General features: G+C 52.6%; 1 protein-coding gene across 1 annotated transcript; it reads left to right on the top strand.

Annotated features, from left to right (window-relative positions):
• The first annotated feature begins 2,836 nt into the window (after positions 1-2,836).
• MOB3C (MOB kinase activator 3C) lies at positions 2,837-12,150 on the top strand. The gene is made up of 4 exons (XM_010363013.2): positions 2,837-3,068; positions 6,407-6,874; positions 9,687-9,889; positions 10,207-12,150. Exons 2-4 carry the CDS (start codon positions 6,457-6,459, stop codon positions 10,234-10,236), a joined length of 651 nt encoding a protein of 216 aa, XP_010361315.1. The 5' UTR covers positions 2,837-3,068; positions 6,407-6,456; the 3' UTR covers positions 10,237-12,150.
• Positions 12,151-12,157: the final 7 nt, after the last annotated feature.

Here is a 12,157-nt window from a genome sequence, read left to right as displayed (position 1 = left end):
TCACTGGCTCACGCCAAGCTTCAGAGATGAGCCTTGTTTAAACTCTTCTGGAGCCATTTATCATACTCAGGACACAGTGGCAGGGAATAGAGCCTGTCTTCTGTAGGTCTCCAGTGCTGTAGGGTTACAGTGTGCCATCAGAGAGGGCAAAACCATCCCAAGGCCACACAGCTAAATTATGGTAAAGCCAGGACACTGTTCTCCAAGGTCTGGGTCTTTTCAGCCCCAGAAGAGCCTCCTAGAAGAACTAGTCTCTCTAACCAAGACTGAGAAGGGCAGGAAGAGGGTACAGGTAGTTGAGAGATCTGGGCTTTCTGACTTCCCGCAACCCTTCCACCTGCCTCCCATCCCACAGACACCCAGGGACTCTGAGGATGAGCTGGGAACTTCTGATATTCCTTCAAAGTGGATCATTTCTATTTCCCACAGTGTAAGGTTCTGTGCTGTTCACTCTTCACCAGAAAAACTCCTGCCTATCCTATAAAACCCAGCTCAGAGGTCCAGAAAATGACCCTGCACAAAGCCACAAAGGAAGTCACATCAAATTCCAAAGAATCTTCCAGACCATGATCTCTGACCACAATGCAATATAATTAGAACTCAACAAGAAAAACATAAACCTCCCATAGGCTAAGAAACTGAAAAACACACTTCAAAATCATTCAAGAGTTAAAGAGGAAATTACATTGAAATTTATGAACTATTTAGAACTGAATGATAAGGAAAACACAAGCAGTTTCCAAATCATTTCCCCTGTGAAGTCAGCCCTGACCCCACATGGCTCCTCAGATGGCTCCCACTCTCCACCCATTTCTACGCCCTAGGAGGCTGACATCTACAGGCTGCAGCAACAGGTTCCCTTGTTCTTAGCTTCTGGGAGGATTCAGCTAGTGGGGGAAACCGGGCCAGAGATCAGAGGGAGGGAGAGAGGGAGGAGAGTGGGGTCTCTTACTTGCCCCCCGTCCTTCCCTATATGATTGCTGTGGGCTGGGTATACCCCTCCACCTTAGGCCACAGCTGCCCCGTCCTCAGAGCTCCCACTTTCACCACTCCTTTCCTGCACTCCTGCAGCCTAGGGTTGACAGCCTCTGCTCTTGTGAGCCCTTTGGTGATACACTGTCTGTGTGGTTTCCCTACACCTTGACCATACCTGTAAATAATGTCTTTGTTAAACATACCCATTCTGGGTGTTCCATGTACTTCCTGCAAATACCCCCACTCTTACAAAGTCCATTAGTCCACAACCACATTCTCACCTCTGGGTGACTGAGCTCTGACCTTGTGTATCTCTGTGTGTTGTCCCCTCTACTGACCTGTCAGCACCTGAGGTCAGCAACCAGGTCAGCTTCATCACCCAATCCCCTGATCTGATATGAGTGGAGAGTTATACTTAATAAAAGATATTGATTAGGATATCAAATAAATAAAGAAGCATATTTTAATTTGCTCCATAAGCAAGTGTTTGTTTATAGGGGATTCAGTGCAGACAGTTAAGAGTCAGACATAAAAATACAGAGAACTTTAGACTGGGGCAAAAATTGGTGCTCAGCAAAAGAACATATCCACAGTTCTACGAGCTGGGATTCTTTTTTTACTTTTATTTTAGGTTCAAGGGTACATGTGTAGGTTTGTTATATAAGTAAACTCTGTGTCATGGGGATTTGGTGTACAGATAATTTCATCACCCAGGTAAGCAGCATAGTACCTGATGGGTATTTTTGTCTCATCCTCCCTCCTCCCACCCTCCCCCCAAGCAGGCCCCAGTGTCTGCTGTTCCCCTCCTAGTATCCATGTAGTCTCATTGTTTAGCTCCTACTTATAAGTGAGAATATGCAGTATTTGGTTTTCTATTCCAGTGTTAGTCTGCTTAGGATAATGTCCTCCAGCTCCAGCCCATGTTGCTGCAAAGGATATGATCTGGGTTAAGGATCTAGCGTGTTCTCATGTCATCCAGCAAACAGAAGGTCCAGACACAAGGAGTGTCCAGTGTGCCATAGTAAATGCCCACCTCTGGCCTCCAGCTCTCCCCTACCCGCATCTACTCACCTCCCACCCCTCCAGAGTGGCTTTTACAGCTAAGCTCTCTGCTTTGGTCTTCCTACCCTAGAAGGCCTCCAATCTTCCCTCCCATCCCAGACAGAGCAGCCAACTGGTCCCTGGGCCTGGGGGCCACAGTGTGCACTGAATGCTGGTGGGATATCTGTCTGTCCTCGAAGGAACCCAGGTGATAGGGAGAGCAGATCAGATCTTGAGTGGTTTTGGATTTGGTCGGAAGGAAGGAGGGAGAGAAGGTATTCTAAAATGGAACAGCTGGGATAAAGGTCTGGAGGTAAGAAATGGGGTGACTCTGGGTTAGGAGCAAGGAGAATCAGCCCAGCCTGAGCCAGGCCCCCTCCCTGGTGAGGAGATGAAGTTTGTGATTTGAGGCTCTTCTGGGCCTGTCCCTCAGAGGTGAAGGACTCAGCTCATGATTCCCAAGGCGTTCATTCATTCCTTCACTCAATCATTCATTCATTCATCCATCAAGTGGGTTTTGAGTTCCTGCTATGTGCCAGGAGCTGAGGATATGGGAGTGGATAGGGCAGTCCTGATCCCTTATCGGGTCCCAGGACAAGTGTGACGCAGACGATTCTAGGAGGGCAAAGAAACCACTCTTATCTAGCAGCTCTTGTTTCTGCTCCAGAAGAAGCCGAGTTTTTCCCCATTTTACCGTCTGGGAACCTGAGGCCTCCTTGGTGGAGGTCCAAGGAAGCACTGAGGGGGCGGGCAGCTCAGTCCTTTGTCCAAGGGGAAGCTGGGAGCCCGATATGGACTTTCCGGGAAGGTGGGGGCGAGTGCGTCTGTGTACTGGGGTGGAGGGGAGTCCCCTTTCTCCGCCCCTCCCCGCCCCGTGGCCGCGGCGTGGCGGGCCCGGGGCGGAGCTGGCGTCACCCGGGCAGGAGGGCGGCTGCAGCCGGCAGGACAGGCAGACGGACAGGCTGACAGGCGAGAGAATAGGCACTGCGGGACCGGCAGGAGAAGGGCGACCCTGTGGCTGGGAATGTGACCCCGCGGCCAGAGGAGGGCCCGTGAGTGTGCGCCGTGCCCCTGCGGCCTCGCCGCTTGCACCCCGCCCGCCTGGCTTCCACTTTCATTTCTTCGGCTGTCCTGGCGTGGCACAGTCCGGAGGAGAGTCCCGCCCGAAGGCAGACTGGCCGCTGTCTTGGGGCTGGGGTCGGAGGCTCAGAGCTTCGAAAGTTGGGGTGGGGTTGGAGGGGGCGGTACGGGGCAGAGGGGAGGGGTTGGGGGGCGTGTTTTCGGGGAGCGGAAATGTCAGGCGGGCTCCTCTGGGTCCTACGACCTGCCTGGCCCTGGGAGCTGGTTTGGGGGTGCAGGGAAGCCGGGGGTGGGCGTGGGTGGCTGCGCGCCCCGAAGAGAGCCTGGAGTCTTCGCCTCTACTTTTTCTCTTCGACTTCTGTCCTGAAAAGCGTCCCAGGCTGGATTCTGGGTTCAAACTGGGGCCATCCTCTGGCCCAGATTCTGGCCCAGGCCCAAGGAGTGGTAGATGTAGCCTAGCAGGGAGCTCAATATCAGAAACAGGGAGGGTCACCCTGCTGCCTTCATCTGAGAAGCCCAGATCCCCACCCAGGGAATAAGCAAGCCGCTGCCACTCCAGGAGTGAAAGGATAGCCAGCACTGGGAAATGGGGGCTAGGAGGGGGAACAGCAATGGTTCAGGGAGGGACAGAAGTTCTGTGACAGAAACTCAGTGAGGGCATGGGGGTGGAGAGCGAAGGTAGTTAACCCTGTGGCTAGAAGAGTACCTGCCCTGCACCCACCCCCTAAGCTTACGTTTTCCTGGAAAGAGACCCAGGCCTTGAAGTTCCACGGGAGTAAGGTGGAACTCTAGCTCACTGGTCAGGACATCCCAGTTGCTGTGTGGAGCCAGTGTATTGGGGACAGGAAGCAGGTTGGGCTGTTTGGTGGAGAAGATGCTTCCACTGTCCCTCCACTCCCCTCTTCTTCTCTGTCTGCACCAGACCATTGATAAGCCAGTGCAGGAAAATGGTGTTTTACTCTTGGTCATGAGCTGAGCCCCACCTCGTCTCAGTTCCCAATTCTGCTTGTAACTTGCTGTGTGAACACAGGCTCCTCAAGTCCTATTTTTAGGCCTCAGTTTCCTCATCTTGTTTCCTCAGTTTCCCCATGTGTACAAGTGAGTTGGGCCAGTTGATCTGTCAGGGCTATTTTAACTCTAAGATTCTAGTCTAAGCTTTCCTTCAAGCCTGAACACTGACTTTGTGCAAGGCCTTTTCCTAAGCTGGGGCTGGGTTGGGGATGGAGTGGAGACTGCAATGACCAAAAGCAGCCTCTACCCAAGGAGAAGGAGATCTGAGTTCAGGAGAGGAGGCTGTGGGAGGAGGTAGCAGCCAGTCTGAGGTTGCGTGGTCAGGCAGGTGGAGGTATAAGAAAACATGCAGAGGCAAGAGAGTGGGGGCATGTTCGGGAATCAGGAAGAAGCCCAGGGTGGTTGGTGTGGGGAGGTGCAAAGTGGGGCAGGAAAGGTAGGACAAGGTGCTGAATGCCAAGGTGGGGGCCTATTTCTAACTGTCATAAAGGGGGTCATACAATGTGGGGAGCCCAGGAGCCCCGCCTCATTGCAGTATGAGGAATTTGGGAAGCACTTGCCCCAAGCAGAGTTTAAAATGGAGATGGCAAGTGAAGTGCAGAAATCTCCTCTTTGCTCTGGAAACTGGGGTCCCACCCTGGGGACTTCTTTGGGTGAAAAGTTGAAGAGTCAGGATGGATGAGATGACCTTTCACATCTGTGAGTTTTTTTTCAAGAGAACAAGTTCCTGCTGAATGGCCTGTTTCTACTCTCCAAGCTGCCCTCATTTTACCAGACTGCCCCCATCCTGGCCTGCCTTTGTGGGTTCAAGGAAGGACCTTTGTCTCAAACATCTCCCCAGCTAGTTTGACTTCTTGCCAGAATACCCCTCCCACAATATGTGCCATCCCTTTGCTTTTACCCAATTGTCACCTGGTTCCCACCCTCCCTTCCCCAGTCCTGCCGCAGGGTTACCAGAGATGTGAGAAAGGACAGTGCTCCAGCATCAGTCAGAGGTCAAGCCCAGGCTTTGTCTGGCTGTAAGCAAGTCTCAGAGTAGGGCTAAAGGCTAGAGTCAGGGCTCACACTTGCCAGAGCCTAGGTCAGAGGTCAGCCTAGAAAAAGAAGGCAATTCTTAGCTTATACTCAGCTTTAGTGCTCAGTCTAGGGGCAGGGGCAGTGCTAGTTTGTGGCTAAATTCTAGTTTTGGTAGGTACATGGGTCTGCATTTCCCAGTAGCTCACACAGTCACAGGTGAGATGAGATGACTCAGGTCTTAGAAACCTAGCTATAGCAGAGTGACCCAGGACCTGGATGGGCCAAATCCATGGTGATACAGGGGTCACCCAGTAAGCCAGTGGTAGAGCTGCAACTAGAACCCAGGACTCCTGCCTCTGAGCCTAGGGCCCTGATCACTGTCTCCCAAAGTCTGTTCTGAATCTGGGATCCTTAAATTCTAGGAGGCAAAGCAAATTTGCCTGAGCTCTACCTGGGCCCTCCTGGATGAATCTGACTATACTCTTCTACCTCCCAATGCCAGGCACATAGTAGTTGCTCTAGGAATGTCTACTGAGTGTCAGGTGCAAGGGGAGGGGCCAGTGGCTTGTTCAGATTTGGGGCCGGAGGAGGTTGGCTTCGGGGGGAAGGATCTCCAGCTGTTGTCAGAGGAAGCTATGCCCTCATTGATCTGCCGCCCTCCCCCTCCTCCAGTGCTTGCAGCCACACTCAGAAGCCGCCCAGCTGGCAGCGGGAGGGCGCTTTCCTCTTTCAGGGTGAAAAAAAAGGAAAGGACATTTTTGGTAGAAAAGTTCCCTGCTGCTCCCTGGGAATCCCCGGTGGCCGGATGGACTACGGGATATCCCAGAGGAAGTCGAAAGCCATCCCCCACCCCCCTCCACCCTGCCCCCAGCACAATGCTGTGAGGCTCTCCCACACTGCACCAGCTGTCCAAGGGGGCTCCTAGAGGTCATCTCGTCCAAGCCTCTGTCTGCTGGTGGGCCTGCAGGGAGCCTCTGCTACCTCTGTCGTAACTAACAGCAAGTCTGAGGGGCACCTGTTTAGAGCCCAGGCCCAGCTCTGCAATGAAAGCACAAAAGAGACAAACAAGATGGGAGGGCTGTGGGGCTTAGCAAGGGGGACTAATGTAGCTTGGAAAGAGGGCGGGGCACGGGACCTGGGGGTTGAGGATTTAGATTCCCAGGCAGGGGATGCAGAGGTTGAGCAAAGTCTAAGAGGTGACAGGGAAATGATGAATTGGGAAGTCAGACTCCAGATGATAAGGCCCTGACCGCCAGCTCCCCCATGCCCTTGTCCCTGGCAGGGTATCCTCAGGTCTGAGCCCCTGGACAGCAGCTCCAGGCCCAGCTGGCCATGGCCCTGTGCCTGAAGCAGGTGTTCGCCAAGGACAAGACGTTCCGGCCGCGGAAGCGCTTTGAGCCGGGCACACAGCGCTTTGAGCTGTACAAGAAGGCACAGGCCTCTCTCAAGTCGGGCCTGGACCTACGCAGTGTGGTGAGGCTGCCACCGGGGGAGAACATCGACGACTGGATCGCTGTGCACGTGGTGGACTTCTTCAACCGCATCAACCTCATCTACGGCACCATGGCTGAGCGCTGCAGTGAGACCAGCTGCCCGGTCATGGCCGGTGGGCCCCGCTACGAGTACCGCTGGCAAGATGAGCGCCAGTACCGGCGGCCAGCCAAGCTCTCTGCGCCACGCTATATGGCATTGCTCATGGACTGGATCGAAGGCCTTATCAACGACGAAGAGGTCTTTCCCACGCGTGTTGGTGAGCGTCACCTGGTGGGGAGGGAGCCACGGGAGCCTATTCCACAGATGAGGATTTAGTTTGATATAGACACTCTGTGCAGGGTTGGGGGATGATTTTCATCCCCATTTTGTGGAAGAGGAAAGCGAGGTTGAAACAGGTTAAGTGTCTTGCTCAAGGTCAAGCATTTGACTAGGACTTCCTGACTCCCAATTTGGGGCCTTTCTTTTCCTTTCCTTCCTTTCCGTCCTTCCTTTCTTCTTTTCTTTTCTTTCTTCTTTTCTGAAATGGAGTTTCACTCTTTCGCCCAGTGATGTGATCTCAGCTTACTGCAACCTCTGCCCCCACCTCCCCCGCAACCGGGGTTCAAGCGATTCTGCTGCCTCAGCCTTCTGAGTAGCTGGGATTACAGTCACCCACCACCACGCCTGGATAATTTTTGTATTTTTAGTAGAAACAGGGTTTCACCATGTTGGCCAGGCTGATCTCGAACTCCGGACCTCAGGTGATCCACCCGCTTCAGAGGGCTTTTCTTTTCTAAAGCATAAGTGGTCCCACCAAAGACCACTCTGGCAAGACCACAGATGCTATGATTCTCAGAACCTTCCAGAACAGGTGCCCTGAGGTCATAGCTGATCTGACCTCCAGCCTCCTGGGGTTCCCTCTGACTCCTGGCCTCAGGAAAAGGAGGGAGTTGGTGGTTGGGTAGACCCTGATGGTATCATCACCTCAGATTGGGGCTCTGAGGGCAGAATTTTCCCTTACCAGGCACAGGCTGTGGGGCCTTTTCTTGCAGAATTCTTATCTCAGCTGGGCAGCCTGGGTGGGTGAGGGTAGGGAAGGGAGATGAGTGATGTCACTCAGGCACTGCTTACCTACCCAAAGGTAGCAGGAGGGGGGTGTTGGTCCAGGAGCTGAGCAGGCATGACACTGTGTTCATCACACCAGCCCCACCTGTAGCCGGGCCCAGCCCCGACCTGGATCTCATCTCCACAGAGGCTGTGTGTATCAGTGGTGGGTGGGGCAGGATGGTCAAGCCCTGAGGGGAGAAGTCTGAATGCTGAAGGAAGCTGGGCTCTGAGTCACAATTCAATACCCACGGCTCCTCCCCAGCCAGTGACCTACCATTTCCTGCGCTGTCATGCCTGACAGTGAGCACCTTCATTTTACATAGGAGGAAACTGAGGCTACTGAGGGAAAGTGCACTGAACTGGGAGGAATTCCGAACTTGGGGCTCAGGTCTGTGGGAGCTCAGGACCCCAAGTCTAGATGGGCAGGATATGTCTGAGCGATCTGGGCTGGGCTGAAGGGTCTCAGAGGGAGGGAAGGCTCGACCCCACCTGGGAACAGTGAGGAAGAGGAGGGGGGTCTACGGAGCCGGGGGGACCTGAATGTAGGTAGACTCTTATTCCCTGCTGGCCATACCTCCCTGAGCCTGTGGGATTCCAGGTATAGATGCTTAAAACCCTGGGTGACTGCCACACAGAGAAGAGGGCATAAGCCACCAAGATCTCTGCCTTGAGCAGGGGGGACTATGCAGAAACGGGACCTTTCTTATGGGTCCCATATCTGTGAGGGTCGCTGCAGTGCAGTGCAAAGAGGGTTTGAATCCTGTCTCCATTCTGCACTGATTAATAGTTACGTGGCCTTGGGCTAGCAGCTTTACCTTTATAAGCACTTCTGTTTTATCATATCTAAAATGACAATCAGACACATAAGGCTAATTGTTCTAAGGATTAGAGCAAAAGGTGTGAAGGACCCAGCACAGGACCTGGCTCATAAATGGAAGGTTCTTCCTGTTGTTGAGTATTCGAAGGAATGAAGGCTGTCTGAACTAATTCTTGCAGAATTCATAATTTCCAGGATTGGGGGTCTGAGGACTTCTGTGTGAATGTTGAAAAGAGGAGGGACACGAGGTGGGGCTAGAGAGGGAGGTCAGGATGAGATCATGAAAGGCCTTGAGCAGCATCCTGCTGGGAAGTTAGGACTTAATCCTGAAGACCCAGGGATTTTTTTGAATGGATCCAGTTGTTGAACTCTCCTTGGAGTTGTATACCAGGGTGTGATGTGAGCATCTCTGCAATTGTACATATTTCTGGGGCGAGTTTAGGTCGTAACTTTTATCAGAGTCTAGGAAGGGTTGGTCAGTGACCCCCACAAGTTTGCAAAGCCCTGCTTTAGGTGATGGGAAAATGTGGGAGATGATGTATATTCCAGCAGGGGAGAGCCACAGTCAGATTTGTGCTTCATTAAAAAGAAAAGTATGGCCAGGCACCATGGGTCTTGCCTGTAATCCCAGCATTTAGGAGGCCAAGGCAGGTGGATCACTTGAGGTCAGGAGTTCCAGACCAGCCTGACCAACATGGAGAAATCCTGTCTCCACTAAAAATGGAAAATTAGCTGGGCATGATGGCACATGCCTGTAATCCCAGCTACTTGGGAGGCTGAGCCAAGATAATAGCTTGAAACCGGGAGGTGGAGGTTGTAGTGAGCTGAGATCGCACCATTGCACTTCAGCCTGAGCAAGAGTGAAACTCCATCAGAAAGAAAGAGAGAAAGAGAGGAAGGAAGGAAGGAAGGAAGGAAGGAGGGAAGGAGGGAAGGAGGGAAGGAGGGAAGAAGGGAAAGAAAAAGAGAAAGGAAAAGAAAAGAAAGGAAAAGAAAAAAAAGTGTGGGAGAAAGTCAAACCACTCTCTATTTCCCAGAGGGAAGTGTACTAAGAAGTATGCTGGGGAAAAAGCCATCCTGGTTGCCTGTGTGTGGGAGGGAAAAGTTGAACAGAGCTTTGCACCAGGATACTGATCCCCTTCTTCTGCCCTCCCCTGCCCTCTAGGAGTTCCCTTCCCTAAGAACTTCCAGCAGGTCTGCACCAAGATCCTGACCCGCCTCTTCCGAGTCTTTGTCCATGTCTACATCCACCACTTCGATAGCATCCTCAGCATGGGGGCAGAGGCACACGTCAACACCTGCTACAAGCACTTCTACTACTTCATCCGCGAGTTCAGTCTGGTGGACCAGCGGGAGCTGGAGCCACTGGTAGGCCAAGCCCTACCACCATCCCCTACCAAGGCTAGCCTCTGAGTTTTCATATCCAAAAGCTGCCTGCTTTAAGTAATTCCAATGCCCAAGTAGATAAATTAGGGAAGGCAATTCATTTAACTGTGAATTATGTACTTCAATAGAGAATTCTTTCAAGTGTCGGTTTACAAACCCAGATCTGCAGCCTAAGAGTTGGGGTTGCTGGGGGAACAGGCCAGGCTCAGACAGAAGAGCAGCTAGGCCCTATGGTTTGGGAAGGGATTGCCTAGTAGGCTGAGCTCTGACTGACCCTTCCCTACCTTGTGTCTCTACAGAGGGAGATGACAGAGCGGATCTGCCACTGAGCCCAGGTCTGGACTTTTTTGGCCATCAGATGGACAATCTAAACACAGGATGGCTGGCAGAGGGGACCCCCAGGAGCCTGAAGGAATCTGAAGGCACTGGAACCACTCCACACACCCAAAGCCTCTGGACTTCTGGTTCTCAGGAGTCTGCCTACCTGTCACCCTGACCGCTTGTGGATGGAGAAGGGGAGAGCATCTAGGCGGGCAAACAGAAGGGAAGTGGAGTTAAACCTCTGGCATGAAGTGTGGGAGTAGGGTAGGCTAGGGGGTTTCTTCTATGACACTTGACCCTTCCATGCTGGTTCCCAAGCCTATTGGAGGAATGTGGGTGTGGCCAAGGTGATGGCAAGAAAGGTGCAAGAGAGTGAGCAGCCTGCCTGTGAGTGAGCACAGATGCCGGGGTGTGTGCGTGTGTGATTTTCAGTGTGGGGTGTGTCTGTGAGAGCTAGCTGCCTTACCCCTCCTTGGCACATAGTAGGCCTTCCATAAACGTTGGATGGATGAATAGATTGGGACCATCAGACCATGGGACCATCAGACCACAGCCACTGTAGGAGTGATGACAGCTCAGCATCCCCACTCAGTATATCTGACCATGTGACTAAGTGCCCAAAATGTGGTTGTAGATGTTGCTCTACATTCAAACCTTCCAGGCTACATTCTTCCATCAGCATGAGTCCTGGAGAGCTGGGGGAAGGTAGGAAGAGGGGCCTTGCCTTGAGTTCCTAAACCCTGACCCACCACAGACACAGGCTCCGATTCTCTTACCCAGAGATGCCCATGAGCTGACATTATACTCATCCCTCTGCCTCCAAGAAGGGCTGTATTATAGGTAGCCTGGGGGTTGGAGATGATCCCTCAAGTACACAAAGGTCCCCCCCTGGCCCTTCATCTGGGAATCATATACTCCAGTCTAGCTCCCAGAATCTACAGACCTGGCTCCTCGGATCTGAAGCCCAGCACAAAATAATCCCCCAGTCCAAGGAGCTTGTGGAACTTCAACTGGGAACTTTGGAGTCTTCTCTCCCATCCCAGGACATTGAGGATATAGTTGGTGAATGGACTCTTCCAGTATGGAGATCCTCCATCCTAAAACTACCTGCCTCCTTCCCAGCCATCCCTCAGGCATTCCAGACAGTTGGATCTCAGAGCACAGCTATCCACAGGGACTGGGATGTTCATTCAACACTCCATTACTCAGTACCTCCATACCCAGCCCTATGCTCAGACCCACAGGTGGGGAAACTGAGGCAGGAACAGGGTTCTGCCCTCCCAGAGCCTCCACTCTGGGAGGCCAGAATGGAAAGCCAGAAGGGACCTGAGAATCATCCAGTCTCACTGTCTCAATGTACCTACGAGGAAACTGAAGCCAGGAGAAGAAGAGGGAGAAACTGTCCAAGGCCTCACAGGGAGGTGTTCACAGAGCTGGAGAAACCAGGGATCCTGACCCATCTATTGCTACACAGAGATACACATGGAAAGAGGGTGTAACAGACCTTCTCTAGGACATAACTGTTTCTGCTTTGAGCAATAATTTCTAACCTGATGCCAACATGCCCCCACTGCCCTGGGGTTGGCTGGGGTTGTTTCCTGAGCCAAGCATCCAATATCATGCCCCACTAAATAGCCTAGAAGCTGCCTGCACTTTGGGGAAACAGATGGAGCTCTTGGGGCCAGCCAGCTGGGCCTGGGACTTCTGCTTCTGCCGCCTCCAGAGTGGCCCGGCAGCTTTGCCGGAGCTGTGGAGCGAGGGTAGTAGATTTCCCCAGAGTGCTGTGACTTGCATGATGGATTCTAGGCTGTGGCAAGGGCTGATGTCTGGGATGGGGGGAGGGTGGGAAAATGTATTTTTATGAAACGGAGGGAAGACTTTATTGTTGTTATTTTTGGTAAAATAAAAGGCAAACTAAAGCAGCCACTG

The sequence above is a fragment of the Rhinopithecus roxellana genome, chromosome 12 (assembly GCF_007565055.1).
Source record: "Rhinopithecus roxellana isolate Shanxi Qingling chromosome 12, ASM756505v1, whole genome shotgun sequence".
Taxonomy (NCBI): Eukaryota; Metazoa; Chordata; class Mammalia; order Primates; family Cercopithecidae; genus Rhinopithecus; species Rhinopithecus roxellana.
Note: the sequence above shows the minus strand (reverse complement) of the source record. Positions and strands in the feature narration are given on the sequence as shown.

Coding starts and splice junctions, on each gene's coding strand:
- MOB3C (XM_010363013.2), top strand. CDS start 6,457: ATGGCCCTGTGCCTGAAGCAGGTGTTCGCCAAGGACAAGACGTTCCGG. Junction 6,875..9,686: donor GGTCTTTCCCACGCGTGTTG/GTGAGCGTCACC, acceptor CCTGCCCTCTAG/GAGTTCCCTTCCCTAAGAAC. Junction 9,890..10,206: donor AGCGGGAGCTGGAGCCACTG/GTAGGCCAAGCC, acceptor GTGTCTCTACAG/AGGGAGATGACAGAGCGGAT.